Source organism: Alligator sinensis, unplaced genomic scaffold (assembly GCF_000455745.1).
Source record: "Alligator sinensis unplaced genomic scaffold, ASM45574v1 scaffold31_1, whole genome shotgun sequence".
Lineage (NCBI taxonomy): Eukaryota > Metazoa > Chordata > Crocodylia > Alligatoridae > Alligator > Alligator sinensis.
Window position 1 is genome coordinate 4,185,827 of NW_005841884.1, and position 17,100 is coordinate 4,202,926.

Sequence of the window (17,100 nt, forward strand, 5' to 3'; positions counted from 1 at the left end):
TACCTGACCCAGCTTGCCTCCTGACCCCATGCTCTGACTCACCCTCTGGACCTCTGACTTGGTTCCCCAAATCAATCTTCTATCTTCCCGGTGTCCTGGCTTCCCTCCACTCTGACTTGGCATGCTTCCCTTGGACTTTGGCTGCTTCTCCTGACCCTGAGGTAACCCCCAGACTTGGCCACCTATGACCCAGCATGACATAAACACAGACATGACTTGTCCCAGGACAAATGCAACATCTGTGCCTAGCCTTAGCAGTCAGACTTCCTTACTGGCAACCAGTTAATGCCCGAAGGCCTCCTTTGTCAGGCAATTATTACTAGACTTATTTAACAGGCAAAAAAGCAATGTTCATCTGGTCAAAACTATGGGATCATATCGAAGGCAAATATAAAAAAAATAAAAAATGAGTGAGTCTGTTTTCCTTCATTCTGTTAATGGGTGTCTGGATGGAAAAACAAATGCTTTGACGGACAGGGAGTTCAGAAAACTACAGAAACTGGCACAGAGATCTTGGATGAATCCACTCTCTTTAAGGTCTGTGGAAAAAATACATGGAAGGGGTGAAGGACAGGAGTCTGAGCCATACTCCCTGCTGTGCCTTCTAGTCTTAGGGATTTATTTAGGTTAGAATACATTCAGCCAATTTTGCAAAAGGTAGGAAATCTGGTTTACAGGACATTTCAGAACAGTGGGGAAAGAGGTTAAAATTTGGTTTCTGTAGGACTGTAACTGCAACAAAAACATTCTAACAAGAAATGCTGAGAATTTCATTTGGAAAATACTAATGTGTGCATTTCTGAAACAAAACATGCTCCCCCGGTGGTCCAGCAGCTCAGTATTCATTTTTGCTGCAATCGTGGGGTCTATGGTGCCAGTTATGTGCAAGGCTTATAGCCTAAGTTTTCTTCAGGCTCCATCCACCCCTGAGCAGAAAGCTAAGAAACCCTGTACTAGGTTGCTACTATACAGCCACAGACTTAGGAAATACTTGTTCCTTGTCCTTTGGGCAGTCTGCCTGCAATCCAGGCACAAGCCCCTGGAGGTCTGTGCCAGTTGATCAAACTAAAGACATTTTTGACAAACTCTTCTGATTCTTGAGGAATTGGCATTTTCTGGCAAAATTAGTTTAATCCAAAAATATCCAACCAGCTCTAATTCTCAGATCTTCCCAAGGGATTTGGAATCAATGCTCAGGTTTATACTACTTTGTCTTGGTGCCTGCTGGGGATCCAGTGGTAGGGTTTCTCATAAGATGATAGGGAAAAGCATTCCTCCAGCCACAGAGGGACAAGCATTTGCCTCTGGAGTTATAAAGTGCCACCAGGGCCCGAAGCGGAGCACGGCCAGGAGTGGCAACTGTACTGAAAGGTACCAAGTGATCTCCCATCAGCCTTAGAGCCCTAGTGGGTATGGAAAGAGAAATGGGGTCCAGCACTTCTCACTGGAGAAGTGCTGGACCCCGTTTAGGGAATGTGCACTTAGGGAATATTGGCACTGCTGTTCTGTCTGCCTCCTGTGCAGGTGTGCAGTGGGGTAAAAATAAACCCCCTACTCTCTTGCTCACTGTAACAAAGAGCCCTCCCTGTTACTTTAAGATAAAGGCAGCCCAGCCAGGATAGGGTGGAGTATAGCTGCCAGGACAATAGGCTACTGGGCTATTAGCAGGCACCTGCAGGCAGTCAGCTGACTGGATATAGGTAGGGCCCTGGGAGCTTATAAGGCCAAGGCTGCCACAGGGGAAGGAGCCCTGCCCAGGGATGCTGGGCTGATCATTTGCTGCCTACAGGACCAGGGAGGCTCAGGGAACTTGACAGGTGCCCTGGCTAGGAGGCAGGCTGTGCTAGGGGTAAAGTTTTGCCCTCTTAAAGGGACAGAAGGCTGCTACTTTGTTACTATTTTGTTATAGCCCAGGGGCTTATGTTATATTGTTGTTTGAACTGGAGGTTTGGGATAAGGCTGTAAGGGGAGTTTTGGAGGCCTCATTAGTGACAGCAAGGGGCCTAAGCACAGGCAGATACTGACGGGGTCCAGTGGGACAAAGGCCTAGTGAATCCTGTGGGCAGCCTTCCTATATATTATAAATAACACCAAGGCATGGCAGTAGAGACAGGAAAGCACCCTAGGGGTAGAGCAGGGCACGGTCATGGAGCCACGGGGGGGACGTCATGGCCACCCCTGGAACCCCAACGTGTTACACTCGCCCATGTTATTTTGGTAGAGATCATCCATGATGTTGCACAAAAAAGAACCTCCACACAACACTGGAGCATGTAAAGAGAGGTATGAGGAAATCATTCCATATTACACTGCACTGAGAAGGGCTCAGATCAAGTATTGTGTCCAGTTGGGGCAGCACACTTCAACAAAGATGTGAACCAACTGAAGATGGTCCAGAGCAAACATCAGAAATAATTATGGGTCTAATTGAAACCTTTTTAGAGCATAGCTGTCCAGCTGGAAGCTTGTGGGCCGGGCCCCATGCAGCCTGCAAGGGGTTATTTTGCAGCCCCGGGTTCTTACATGGCCATTACTTGCTTCCACTATTGCTCTGGCTAATGCAAATGCAGCAGCAGTTGGAAACTCTGGGCTCCACCTCCCTTTGACTTCTCCTTCCTGCCCCTCCCAAGAGGGCAGGGCAGAACAGCATGCAGTCCCTAGTTCTTGGGAAGCCCATGGCATGGGGTGCCAATGCAGCATGATACAATAGAGGGACCTGAGACCAGGGACCTGAAGGTGGGCCTGGGGCAACTGCTCCTGTGCACCTCCATGCACAGTGCATCAGTGGGGAGAAAGCACCTGTGTCCAGTGCCCTGAACCCAGTGCAGTGAAGGTGGAAGGAAAGTGGCCATGTGCCCAGTGTAGCAGCTGAAGGGGACAGATTGCCTGTTGTCTGGTGTGGCCTGGAACCTATGGCCCCCACAGCATGCAGCCCCTTCTGGGGCAACCTCCAAGGTGTGTCACTCCAGCCACTAAGAAGTTGGACAGCCCTGGTCAAGAAAGAAGGAGACCAAGTGGAGGTACAGTAACAGTCTCCAAATATGTAAACAGCTAGAGTGGAGGCAAAGATTACAGTCTTTTCTCCATGTTGTCTGGGAATAAGACAAGAAGTAATGGGCTTCGATTGCAACAATGCAAATGTGTCTTAAACAGTAGGAGAAAGTTTCTAACTACAAAGAGAGTTCAGGACTGGCAGAAGTTTATACCCAGGAGTATTGGGGAAGGTCCATCATTTGGGGGTTTTAATAGCACGCTAGAAAAAAAGTAGTTGCTCCTGCCTCGGTGCAAGGGTAGGGCTAGATGACTTCTTGAGGTCCCTTCCATTCCCATTCTCTTTGATTCTGTTTATTCTGTTATATGACTGGATGAAGAGATCCATCCAGTCCTGTTTGGATTGAAGCTCTTTAGGTAAAATGCTAATCCTGAATCACATCCTGTGTCTCCTGATGAACAGAAACTAAATGCTGTGTTTTACTGCATGTGTTGTGAGTGGGATTCACTTTCCCTGTGCTCTTATGTTGATAGGAACACATTGAAGATGGAAAGCCAAGCGTGTACAAATCTATGGTCAGCAACACCTGCAAAGAGATGTCAGCTTTCTCAGATTTCCCGTATCCTGAAGATTTTCCAAACTATATGGCCAATGCCAAGTTCTTTGAATATCTAAAGCTGTATGCAAAGCATTTTGACCTTGTGAAGCACATCCAGTTCAAGGTAAGCTACAGAATGTATTTGTTCCATTAAAACAAGAGGATAAGAGCCTGCTAATGCTTCCAGTTGAAAGAATTATACCTTTAGACAGGCAATCAAGGCTCATGCTCATAGTAGCCAAGAGCTTGGGTCTATTAACCCTTGGTGGCCCAACTGGAATCAGTTATGTATATAGTAGCAGGTAGATGGTTAATGGGCCTGACCCTGAGGTCTTTTGTAATGCAGAGTTAAAAATCAAAGTTTGTCATTTGGTTCCCAAGAATATTCTCTCCTGGGAAGTCTAAGGGAGACTGGTTCTAGATGCAGAGCCACTAACCTCCATTACATTTGTATTCTATAGTCTGGGATGCTTCTCCATTACAGTAAACCCCAGTTTACTTGAGTTGGAGAGTCCAAGAACAAGACCAGCACTGGCATCCTGCTAGTCCTCAGACCACCCATCACCACTAGGTTCTTAGCACAGCCTATGGAGATGCTATGTAGCTTGGTAATAAAATCCCTGATATTCATTATCAAAAGTAACTTGAGGATGCCTAGACCCTCTTGTTTTCTCCATGAACTGTCAGTCTATCGTCTCAACTGCATGCTCAAACACATACAGGACTGGGTTGTGGATTGAGAAAAGGTGCATATGAAACCCCTTCCACAAGTAACAACACTTGCATTTTGGTTATGCAATGGTACCATTTGTGGGCCAGGGGGCAGATCTTCAAAAGGGTTTTGGCACCTACAAATGCAGGAAGGTTCCTAGTATGATTTCTTTAAGCACCTGGACACCTAACTCCAACTGAAACCTACTTCTGAAAAAAAAACACCATTAAAACTCTGACCCCCAGGGTTTTAGGTACTGAACAAGCAGAACACATAGAAGTTTCATGCCCCATAGACTTGTTCTCAACATGCTGGGAAGGAGGCATGTCCTCTTGTCTTGACCTGGTTAGTTTACTTCTATCTATGTTTAATTTTTCAGACCACAGTCATCAGCATAAAGAAACGCTCAGATTTCTCTACCACTGGCCAATGGGATGTTGTCACGGAGTCCAACGGGAAGCAGGGGTCATCTGTGTTTGATGCTGTTATGGTTTGCATTGGATACCTTTCAGAGTCTTTCCTCCCACTGGAATCTTTCCCTGGTACCACATGTTTTGTATTTACTATTAATTTCTTCCATGTGTTTGGTATGAAGGCTAATACATTTCCTGTACACTAAATATGTGGATTTGCCCATTGCCATCAACTGACCTACATTATTAAGGGAAAGCCTTATTCTTCTAGGTACCTCTTAAATACATTGTTAATTCACTGAGTAGTGTGCAAGGTGCAATATGATTGCACTGGGCAAACTACTCAGAGAACTGGCCTTGGATAACGCGTTACCGGTTATAATATGGCATGGCCTCGGCCTCCAGAGTAAGAAATGGGCTGGATTTCCCTGCTGTAAAATTAATTTAATTTGACAGGATTGTATCTGTTTACAGCAGTGGTAAATTTGGCCCTTACTTGTACGTAAGGAAATTTGTCCTCTTAAGTTATCACTGCCTTTAATTCTATCAGTTGCATTTGACAGAAATGCATGTCTTGGGGAAGAGAGGTTCACAAATTTTCTTAGTCCTCCCTGACATCTTCTCATGGAGTTGGAAACCTTTTAATCTTTTGGCAGTGCCTGGAGGAGCTGGCTATGAATTTGGGCTACCACCAGAAACTTGAAAAAAATGTTTTGGTTGCATTATTTCAGTTTTGTAAATCATAGCCCTTGGTTCCCATGTGGAGATAGGGAACATTTCAAATAATGTTCTACAGGAACCGGGACAAAGCCCCTTCACCAAAACATTATGACCCAGGCATTAGAATATCTTCTTCTCCAATTCTGTGTAGTTACCATACTAGTTGCCCACTAGGCCTGTGCGAAGCAGCTAGTATTTGCTTCAGATTCGGATTTGGCCGATTTGGGGGACAGTGATTTGATTCAGTGATTCGAATCGCTGTCCCAAATCGATTCTGCCAAATCTGATTCAGAGATTCGGCTGCTGTTGAATCTCCAAAGCACCCAGGCCAGGCCCATCTCCCACCTGCTCTCCCAGTTCGGCAATGGCTGCCCCGCCTGCCCCAGCTCCTGACACTTGGGGAAAAAAAGCCTCAACTCACCGGGTGCTGCCAAGTGGGGGGCAATCCCCACTGCCCCATGCTGTGTGGGGGGCTGTACATGAGCCCCCCAACCCCTGCCTGTTACCCCATGGCTCCGCTGCCCGCCACAGCTCTGGCCCTTTAAGAAAAGAAAAACAAGGAAAACCCCGAACTCAGTGTTCCTGCCAGCAGGGGGGCAATCCCTGCTGCCACCCATTGCCACAACACCACATGGGGGGGCTCTTCCATGAGCTCCCCAAAGCCCCAAGGCCACTGCAGGAGCCGGTGAATCCTGGGGGATTTTTCTTTTTTTTTTTTCTTAAAAGGCCAGAGCTGGGGCAGGCGGGGCAGCCATGGGGGAGCTGGGACAGCGGGTGGGGGGTGGGGGGGCTAGGGGAGCAGGCAGGGGATGGGGCCTGGCAGGGAGCCCCCATGGTCCAGCGCCCCTCCTCCCCTGCTCCCTACTTAGCAGCTCTGAGTCTGGCTGCAGCTCCCTGCTGCAGCAGATAGGGACTGCCCAAATCATCGAAGCTCTCTGAATCATTCCCAAGGATTCAGAGAGCTTCAAATTGATTTGGACCTTTTAATTGGTCCCCTGATTCAATTCAGATTCAGAGATTCGGCCACTGAATTGAGCTGCATCTCCTCCAAATCATATCAGCACCTGAAGCTTCGCCCAGCCCTATTGCCCATATGAAAATACTTATACAGTAGTCCAGAGTGACTACCCAGAAAATTACAGTGCTTCAGGGTCTCTAATACAGATGACTTACCCACATACATGCATATGCAAACACATACATACACAGTCTCATGAACCACTTGCATACATTCAGAGCCAGTTCCTGCTTCCTTTCCTCACCACCTATACTGGAGTTGGGGAGCGTGCAAGAAGTGATTGATACCTCTCTCCCTGCTCCATGGTCCTACAGCTTCCGTGTTTTCTGTGATGGGAAAAGAGGGAAGTGGTTATTCTGGTTCTTTTCTTCTCCCTAGCTTTGTTGCTGCTGATCTCAGTAGGACAGCAACAGAGAAACCTACACCTACATTTCTTCAGAGGGGCAGAGGTTGTTACCATGATCATTTATTATCTCATAACTAGACAGATATATAATAGGCATAAGGCAAATGTCTAGTGCTGCACTTCTATTGTTTTTATTATTTTTTACCTCTTGGTCAGGAAAACAATGTCATTAACATCAGTGGACTCTAAGATATGTCCCATCGGACTCTGATTTCTTGCTATTCAATACCTTTTAAAAATGCTTTAGATCCATTCAACAGGTGATCTTCTCCCTTTCTTCTCCAGGAATTAAGAAGTTTAAAGGCTCATATTTTCACAGCCGATTTTACAAGCATCCAGATGTATTTCAGGGGAAGAGAGTGCTAGTGGTTGGCATGGGGAATTCTGGAGTCGATATTGCAGTTGAGGCCAGTCATGTGGCTGAAAAGGTAGTCTGTTCAACTGCTTTTCAATTGGAGGGGAGGGGCAATGAAGTATTGTTGGATGTATCTACAGCCAGCAATGGCACCAGGACCCAGCTTCCAGGGGTTTGGGTGCACCCTGCCCATATATTCTCTACCTACCTAAAGACATGCTTCCAGTGGAGACATACACCAGTGAGGCTCCTTCAGGTACAATGGCAATAAAGGCCACAGGAGCAGGCAGAGAGGGACAAGCTGAGAGCCACAAGCCTTATGGCAGGAGTGGACAGAGGGTGGCAGGGTGTACTCAAGCCCCTCAGTACTAGGACTCCCTGCCACCTCCGTGTAATTAAGCCCTGAGCGGCCACAGTGGCACACAGGAAATTATCAAGAGAATCTAGTTTGCTACATTTCAAAGTCTTAGGAAAATATCTAAGTACTCACAATGCTTTGCTAGAAACCCATGAGGTGATGGCAAATGCTATCAGCCCCTAGGGCTGCTACTACTTTACAAGGACCCAAGTATGCCGTTCCACTGCTGTGGCAATGCGTATGGGGTGCACGTGCACCCCCTGAGAGCGCCAGTGCACCCCCTGATTAGCTGTGCTCACCACTTAGGTGATGGGCGGTGGGGGCAGGTGGGAGCACCGGTGCCCCACCCTGCAAGCGCCGGCCAATCACTGCAGCTGCTCCCAGAAGCGGCTGCATCGATCAGCCGCCACAAAACTCCTTCCAGGCAGAGAGATCTGCCGCAGGGGGGCCCCACCACTCCCAGGCAGTGAGACTGGTCACAGGGCGGGGGCACGTGCCCCTCCTGACTAAGGCGGCACCAGTCGCCCCGGTCCAGTTTGTGGTCTGAGGTAATGACTGGTGGGACAAGCAGGTGAAGATGGCTTTTTCTCTGTCCCTCTGCACTTTTCCCTCACACTTCTTAGAGATGCTAAAAACATTTATTAGTGTTACAAAGTCAGGGAGACAACCTTTTTCTGGAATCAGTTTTATGAAGGAAATTTAGCTGCTAGAGCAGTGGTTCTCAAATTTTTAGATTCAAGACACCCCTCATTAGACTCCAGACACCACCTCCGTAACTCTTATGACTTGAACAGCACACATTATCAAAAACTAATTTATTTCTTACAATGCTTATCTCCTTCCAGAGGGACCAGGGAATGGGGGTGCGGAAGCGGGCAGGCAGGGAGAGCCTAAGCCTCTCCTTATCTGCATATCTCCTCATACTTGGAGCCTAAGCCTGCCCTTATTTGCTTATCTCCTCTTGTCTTTTGCAAAGCCTCTCGCTGTCCCAAAATGTTGGTGCTCCCTTCTCTTCTAGGTGATGATCAGCACTGGCCGAGGCGCATGGGCCCTGAGTCGAGTTTTTGACAATGGTTATCCCTGGGACATGGTGTTCATAACACGTTTCATGAACCTGGTCAGAAATTCTTTGCCAGGGCCCATCCTGGGGTGGATAATTGCAAACAAGATGAGTCAGTGGTTTGACCATGAAAACTACAGCCTGATTCCTCAGGACAGGTACTTCAGGAATTTCTATTCAGTGTAATGATAAATTGGTTTCTGCATTGGAGAATGGAAAGGAAGTGCACTCTGGACTGAGGTAAATAAGATCTTGCCCCTAACCAGTGCAAATCCACTCCCTGGATGTTATTCAAAAGGTCCTTATAGCCCAGCTGAAGAAGCTAATCTCTTCACCTGCATCATGCAGATGAGAAGCACTTCTAAATAGCGTGTTGCAAAGAGTTAGGTATGCCTGCTATGATTTCACTCCTGCAGCAACTTGTTAAGGTGCAGCTGGGAGATTAAAGTGGGATGTTTTTATGAAAAGTGAATGTAAAATTAATTTTGGTGGCCCAGATAGCACACAAGACAGGTGACTGTGATGTCTGTGTGAACCAAACAGGCTACAGGAGTGGGTTCCTTTAAGTCAAGGGTATTGGACTCATGCAGCACAACAAGCTGGAGGAGGGGCATGGAGCTAGTCTGCAGGCCAGATCAGGTCCACAGACTGGCTCCATGTGCAGGATCCTGGACACTCTGTATGTTTTTTTTTGCAGTATGTGCAGCTGGTTTCAGCCCTGCTCGCTGCATGTAGTATACAGGGCCATCTGGGGTATGAGCTACATGTAGCACCTGCACTAGCCTGGCTGTGTACACTGGAACCAGCATAGGGACCCGGTCTTCAGGCATGATCTGAACCAATCCTGGATCCATCACAGAGGGCCAATCTGGTGCAGGTGCTACATGCAGTGTGCACCAGCTCCAGCCCAGTGTAGCACAAGGTGCCACAGGACTGACCCAGGGTGTATGCCGCATACAATGCCCAAGCCAGACCAGCCCTGAGCACTGGATCCAAGCTGGGCAGCCTCTTTATGGGCCCAATCCAGACCAGCCTCAGAGTCAGCATGTCAGTGCAAGAGCTATATGCAGGACATGCCCCAGACTGAACCCACACTGTGTCCACCTCACAAATGTGCTATACATGCCACATGCTGTGTGCAGGGCCAGAACCAGCACATGCTGCATGCAGCAGAGAGCACAGCAGGCCAGATGATACAACTCCATGAGATGTACTTTTGACACTTCTGCCTGAATTAGATTGGAATCCTCTGGAGTCTCGTTTGAAATGGGATGAGACATGGGGCACTGCTTTCACCATCCCAAGTCACATGACATTGGTCATCACTGTAACCTGCAGATGAGCAGTCATGCTCTAACTCTCTGTTGAAGCATGTAGTGGTAGCAGATGTTCCCTTGGGTTCTCTGGGGCACCTTGACTCTCCTATTTGTCTCCCTACAGAAGAGTGATGCGGGAGCCTGTGTTGAATGATGACTTGCCAAGCCGTATCATCACAGGGAAAATCACAATAAGACCAAAAGTAAAGGAGTTCAAGGAAAACTCAGTTGTGTTTCAGAACAGCTCTGAAGAGGAGCCCATTGACATCATTGTCTTTGCCACAGGATACACATTCTCTTTTTTCCCTTTCCTGGAGGAATCTGTCCTGAAAGTGGAAAACAAACAGGCATCTCTGTACAAATATATATTTAACCCTCATCTTGAGAAGCCCACGCTTGCTATTGTCGGCCTGATCAAGCCTTTTGGTGCAGTGATGCCTGTTGTGGAGATGCAAGCACGTTGGATTACACGGGTCTTTAAGGGTAGGTATAGCGGGAAGGTTGGTTAGATGCGTGCTCTTTATGTAGTGGAAAAAGGAAAAGAAACAAAGTGTGTTTCAGACACATGTGGTAGAGAGAGATGACCTCACAGTCATACAGATTCCACAGGGCTCTCTTTGTGGAGAAGAATTATGCCTATTGATTGACTTTCTAAATCAGGTTGTGCCACACTTGATTTCTCCACTGTACTCTTTAGAAATCAATGGAATCCTTTGCATAAAACAAGCAAAATACCCCAGAGTGAGATGCAATAATTTTCTTGAAGATGCTCAAATATATTGTCTCAAGAGAATTCAGGACCATTGTTTTTTCCACTTGGAAAGTCCTACTGTAGTTCATCAGTGGAGTAAGAATAGGGTTCAAAGGCTTTTAAAAAAAGGTAGGAAGCCACGGTAAGAGTGTTGGCCCTACTTCATTCTGAAAGTAAGAGTGACAGCATTTATGATGTACATCAGAGGGTCTTGTTACGCAATAATTTTAGATGACTCCTGGAGCTCTTAACCCCTGGAATGTCCACACATTAATTAGGGCTGCTCTAATTAAAGTGCTGCTGCACTACCTTCGGAGCACATGTAAAAACGCCCAGGAAGACTGAAGGCAAAGTCTGCTCTCAAGGCCAGCTTAAATACAGTTGCCTGGCTATTGACACACATTACCTATTTGACTCTAAAGGCGGCTCACTGACTCAGTAACTTCCTGCCTCCCAAAAGTGCCTATTTGCTAGAGCAAACATTTTTCTTGACCTAATTAAGACCAGGAGCATAAGTGCATCCTTTCAGACATGGAGATTTGCTAATCCAGTATGCAGTCTCTCTGTTTCAAGATGTTACATCATGTTAGAGTTTTTGCTTTTAAAACATAAATTCACCATTGTCTGGTCGTAGCCTCATTTCTATGCCTCAGAGCGTGGAGGCAGGTGGCAAGGCTGATGAGTCAAAAAAGTCCTGTCAAATGCTAATTCTAAGAGATTACCTCTACTAAATGTGAATAAGTGAGAATCATTTAAGTTAATCACTGTCCCACTAAAACAACATTAGCTATAGTATAAATATATATCAAAATTACATTTATATCAAATACTAAGATACATACAAGCATAAGTACAATAAGGTTACATACAGTTTGATATTGCCTTTATATAGGACTACACATGCCACATCAGTTAAATAAACTCAAGAAATCATGCAGGACACCCCACAAACCCCCCGCACACATGAAGGTCTTAGTGAAGGCAAGCCCTTAACAGGGAAACCCTTTTCTATTTCCTAGGCCTCTGTCAGTTGCCTCCAGTGACCACCATGGTGAAAGAGGTCACCGAGAAGAAGCAGAAAAAAATTCACTGGTAAGCCAACTTTGCATAATGCAAAGGGCCTTGACTTCCATCTGGGCTAGGGACAGAAATTATACATAAACTGATATAGGTGATCAGAGACAAGTTCAAATTTGTAACACAACAGAAGTTTAATACACATAAACTGCTTTCAAAAATGGTCAAAAACAGTTTAAGATAAACCTGGATGGAGGTAGTATCAGACTTAACTGAGTTAGATTAAATTGGTTTATTGAACTTCTGTCCCAGATCCCCTCCCAATTCAAATTAACTCACAGTCCCTCAGCATCCCAGGATACTTTGCACCTAGCCTTGGCCCAAGCTGCCTGCTTCAGTCAAGTAGAGAGCCATGCTCCAGCACCCCTGAGCTCCTGGCCTGGGCCACTGCAGGCATGTGGCTGCATTTCTGGACTAAAAAGTGAATGTCTATTCGTTTGCTTATCAGTTCAATCTATGCAGGTTAGACTAACCCAAGGAGATTGAATCAATTCAGCCTCAGGCTTTTTGACTAGAAGTATGGGAAGCAACAGAAATCAGATACCAGTGCTGCAGCTATTCCCTATATCTATAATGGAGACAGCTTTGGGCTGCCTTAAAGCCCAATGTGGATTTAATTAGCTGGCAGTAACATCCCTCTTCTTTCTTTTCTAACTCATTAAGGTTTGGTTTCTCCTTCGACGAGGTTTTGAAAACAGATTGCCTTGTCTATGTTGATGAACTTGCCTCCTTCATTGGCTCAAAACCCAGTTTACTGGCCCTGTTCTTTAAGGAACCAAAACTGGCCCTGGAAATCTTCTTTGGTCCATGCACCAACTATCAGTATCGCCTGACTGGACCAGGGAAATGGGCTGGAGCCAGGAAGGCCATCCTGACCCAGTGGGACCGAACACTGAAGCCAATAAGAACACGAGTTGTAGAAGATTCTTCAAATTTTTTCCCATATTTGCTTAAAATATTTGGACTTTTTGCACTCTTTGCTGCACTGTTTCTTGGCTTCCAGTAGTCCAGAGGTAATGTACAATCCTGTAGCCATTCCTTGCCATATTATTCGTTTTGACTATGCAGCATCTCCATTTAGGGTGGCAGGGAACACACACTTCTCAAAAATGTCCCTCTCAGGAAGGTCCTTTAGAGTAGAAAGGCTTCTAAAGGTAAGGATTATACATCCAAGTTTAATCAATGCCATTGAAACATTTCTTTTACAGCTGAGCTACATATTAAGACCCTTTTTCCATGTGAAAGATGTGCAGATTTCACTAGTGGTGTGATATTAAACCATTTTAGTTAAACTGGTATGAATGATAGGCATACAACTACCATTTTTTAGGAACGGTGTCTTTCAGATCTCCTGTGCTTTCATAGTCTCCTGTGTAGGAGGGGCAAGGAGAAGCAATGCATTGCTGGAGGGGGTATTGCAGGTAGAGGGTGCATTGCAATTTTAATGGTTGCCCAGAGTGCACTCAGTTTTCTGTGGAGTGAGTGAGCATCAGAGGTAAACAGCAGATGCCCAGGGAAGGGTCCTAACTTAACTTTTCTTGTTGCCTGGCTAGTTTACCAGGAGACCCATACATATGGAAATAGCTTCTGCTCTTGCCTGTAGTGATCTTACTCTTTCTAGAGGTCATGAATCCTAAAGATGCAATTATCTCATTTCTATTACTTCATTAAGTGTCATTTGAAAGTAATAAATGTGTCAGCTCTTCCTTTAGGTTTGTTTTGACTTGACAGCCTTTTCCTTTATGATATTGTCTCTTTTTGGAAAATCAATAGTCCAAGAATTGGAATGCTGCCCTTGAATTTGGGAAACCCGGGCTCCATTCTCTGTTCTTATGAAAACTGCCTTTCTGACAGGGTTGGGCAAAATCCAGCCTGCGGGCCTTATCCAACCCACCAATTGATTCTATCCGGGCCATGGATAAGTTTTGGGTAGACCTGCATCATGTCTGTTAGCATGTTAATAAGTGTTGTTATTTTGATTAATTGTGGAAACAACATGAAGGATGGAGAACTGCTGCTGCATGTGGCCCTGCTGGCTGCTATGCCTGCCCTTGATCGCTGGAGGGCAGCAGGGCCCAACATTTCACCCCTGCGCTTGCCCACAGCAGGGCAGCAGCACTCCAGGCACCATCTTCACCAGCCATGTGCAGCAGCAGGAGAGTAGAAGCATGTGCCCAGGGGCCTTTTGTGTATGTATGGGGCCGGCAAAGTAAATGGGAAATGTTCCACAGGGAAATAAGCTGCAGTCCTGCTGCACGCATCCTCTGTCCACTTCCCTTCCCATTTTCCCCTGGTTAATGGGGGTCTTAGATGAGCAGCAGGCAGATGCAGACTGCTCCTCCATGGAGCTGCATGCTTTCTGCCCCCAGCCCTCCTGCTCATACTGCACCCACACGGATTCACCGCTCTCGTGGTGCCCACAGTAGCTGCACTGTGCTCCAGGTAGTGGTAGACATGGGGCACTCAGTGCATCCTGGTACACACCCAATTGTATGGTAATTTGGGAACTTTTTCTGGAAATGTGCGGAAATGTGATTTTTTTATGTAGAAACCTGGTAATTTTATGCAGCAGTTTGGGAACTTTTTTCTGGAATTGTGTGTGGAAATATGGTAATATTGTGCGGAAAACTGCTTGTGGTATATATAGCATAAAGTTTACACTATAAATGCCAAAACAAGTTTTAAGTATAGCTGGTGCTAAACACCATTCATTTTATGCATGCAGCCCGCAATAGCTCACCAAAATTCGTTAAGTGGCCCCCCAGCCCAAATAATTGCCCACCCCTGCTCTATGACCTTTGGCAAATCACTTCAGGCTCACTAATACTTTACTTTGTGTGCTGAGTACTGCATGTTATGGCACCTACATACAGTTCCTGATTTAGTGTTGCACCAGCTAGCCTACTGTGTGTGCTCAGAAAGACTGCACTCTGGTTCGCAGCTGCATGGGGAAGTGAGATCATCCAGTTATGTGCATAAGGCTGGGAAAATCCTACAATTTTAGTTGGGCAAAGCTCAAGAATAGCAACTGTGAGATGCTGGAAGAAGGCTCTCCCACCTTTCTACCAGGGAGCCTAGTGTTTTGGACACTTAACAAAGAGTAGGAGACCTGGGTTGTAGGTCTCTCTCATTCAGAGTTGGCTTGAACCTACATTTCCTTGTTCCCAGTTAAGTATTCAAACCACCAGACAATGGGTAGGCATTGCCCAGATGCCTCCACCTTCTGAAAAGATCATGCATGGAGCAATCCTATCCTTCTCTGTACCTCAGCTCCCCATTTATACAGTTGGGATAATAGCATTACCCTCCCTCACAGGAAGGGGCAAATACATTTATAAATTGTAATTATAAATGTCATGAAGAGCTCACTTGCTATAGTTATGAGTGGCAGACAGGTACTTGGTATAGGTAGATTAACTCATGATTATAACAGCATTAGTCCTTAGCACTTGCTTTGTTTGGGAGGTTTAATTATCTTTGCTGCCATAGACTAGGTAGGAAATAACTGTCTTGCCATTCATTCTAAACATTTGCCATTTAGCATATACCTGGATGTGTAGTTAGTCCAAAACGTGGTACCTTGGGTGCATCTACACATGCCGATTAAAGGTGCTTTAGCCTGATTTAAGGTGCATTAAGCAAGTGTGCGATTAAAATGGTGGTTTTAGGCTATTCACACTTAAATCTGATACCTGCAAAAGCAGGTGAGAAATTTATGCACAAATAACAAAAGCATCTTAACACACATGTAGACGCACTACAGTGCATTGACGCTGTGTATGTTGACTGACTTGGGACTAACTTTAATCCGAAATTGGTCCATACACCACGTTAATGCGCCTTAGCACATACATGTGTAGACACGCATCTAAATCACCTTAATGCACATTAGGCAAATGCATGTTAAGTTTAGGCACGTGTAAAAGCACTTGTAGACATGCCCTTTGAAGACCATCATGTAAACTTTCAGTGTCTTTTAAACAAAAAGAAAAGAATTAAGTGCTTAAAATGAGTCTTATCTCTTCCTTGTCCAAGTTTCTCTAGGAGCTCAAAGAGCCTGGCCAGTGTCCACTGATAGCTAGAAAATGATATTTAGAGATTTGCTTTTAGGAATTGGCTTGTAGGTAGAGTAAATATTGCATTCGAACAATGGTCCAAGGGAATGGCACGGGTTAATTGGTTTCTAAAAGTCTGTTTGTGAGAGTTTCACACTCTTAGCCTTCCTGATGGAGAAGATGCTGGCTAGTGTCAACTGGCATTTACAAATTCTGGAGGGTTGGGGATTTGGGTTGGGGGTTTTTTGTTTTGTTTTGCTTTGTTTTGGGGATGGGAGGCGGGTTGTATGAGTTCAGCAAATTCATCCTCTGCTTCTGAGTGCTTAGACCCCTACAGGAGATCAGAGGCTGTTCACATGAGATTAGCAAACTCTGAAGTCCACCCCAATGACTTCCTCTTAACCCATCTCAGTCCCTATATTTATATTAGACCTTTGTCAAATGGGTTCTCAGAGTCCAGCTCTCTATTTCTTTGCTGTATATGTGGACATCGAGGAAATGGTATCAGTGTACTACCAATTTCTTTGATCCTTTCCTTTTCAGAAGCTATGATTTCTGCAATTCCAGGATTAGATTTCTCTCTTAACACATACTACTCATTTGAATCCTCTTCCCTTTTTAAAGCTATTTCTTTCTATATTTCAATATATGTGTTGGCTGGCTGCTCATGTCTTGTTCCCTTTCTTTCCTATACCATTCCTATAATTTGTTGGCAGAGAGAATCATTTAGAAAGAAAACCAACAATGAAGCCCTTTGTGCAAGGACAAGGCTGAGAAGAGTCCACCTCTTAGGTAAGAGTCCCAGCCATGCTCCTACTCACTTACTCCCTATGCCTTGGTCCAATGAAACCTGAATTCATTTTTTTTGCCGCCTGCAATCCAGAAGAAATCCATTTCTCTCTCTGAGCACAGGGTGATCCTGAGAGATCAGAGAGGATCAGCAAAATGATCCTTGGGAAGGCATACCCCAAATTTGACAGATTTGCCTTCATGAAAAGGGGTATGTGTGGTCTTAGAACACCTTCCAACTAAGTCCTGCTACTACTGTGAGGCTCAGACGTACATTGCTTTTGATTTGGGTAATAGGCATGCACCATTTTGTAGACGTTTATGTTTCCAGGCCTGTCTTTGCAAAGAGAAAGAGATAAAAATTAAGGGTAGAATTTTCCATCCTGACAGCCCCTTTTGACCCATTCCAGCAGTGCAAAAAGAACTCTATTTGTTGCATGCTGTCCAATGAAGGGCACCTTTCCTACAGCCCACAGTTCA

The 17,100-nt window shown here is 45.6% G+C and overlaps 2 protein-coding genes across 5 annotated transcripts in view; both read left to right on the plus strand.

The window, feature by feature from the left end:
* LOC102371956 (dimethylaniline monooxygenase [N-oxide-forming] 1) overlaps window positions 1–13,540 on the plus strand; it is a 46,009-nt gene extending 32,469 nt beyond the window's left edge. For 3 of the 4 annotated variants that reach the window (XM_006017739.3, XM_006017738.3, XM_025196772.1), the window contains 7 exons: window positions 3,526–3,714; window positions 4,682–4,844; window positions 7,145–7,287; window positions 8,591–8,790; window positions 10,073–10,431; window positions 11,719–11,791; window positions 12,440–13,538. In XM_006017739.3, the coding sequence (XP_006017801.1) occupies window positions 3,526–3,714; window positions 4,682–4,844; window positions 7,145–7,287; window positions 8,591–8,790; window positions 10,073–10,431; window positions 11,719–11,791; window positions 12,440–12,782 (1,470 nt within the window). In that variant the 3' untranslated portion in view covers window positions 12,783–13,538. Of the gene's footprint in view, window positions 1–3,525; window positions 3,715–4,681; window positions 4,845–7,144; window positions 7,288–8,590; window positions 8,791–10,072; window positions 10,432–11,718; window positions 11,792–12,439 lie in introns of all 4 variants that reach the window. The other variant, XM_006017737.3, reaches the window with a different exon arrangement.
* Window positions 13,541–13,699: 159 nt separating this feature from the next.
* Window positions 13,700–17,100, plus strand: part of LOC102377787 (dimethylaniline monooxygenase [N-oxide-forming] 1-like) — a 24,427-nt gene continuing 21,026 nt past the window's right edge. The window contains exons 1-2 of the mRNA XM_025196724.1: window positions 13,700–13,965; window positions 16,548–16,623. The gene's annotated coding sequence lies outside the window, so the exon portion shown is untranslated. The remainder of the gene's footprint in view (window positions 13,966–16,547; window positions 16,624–17,100) is intronic.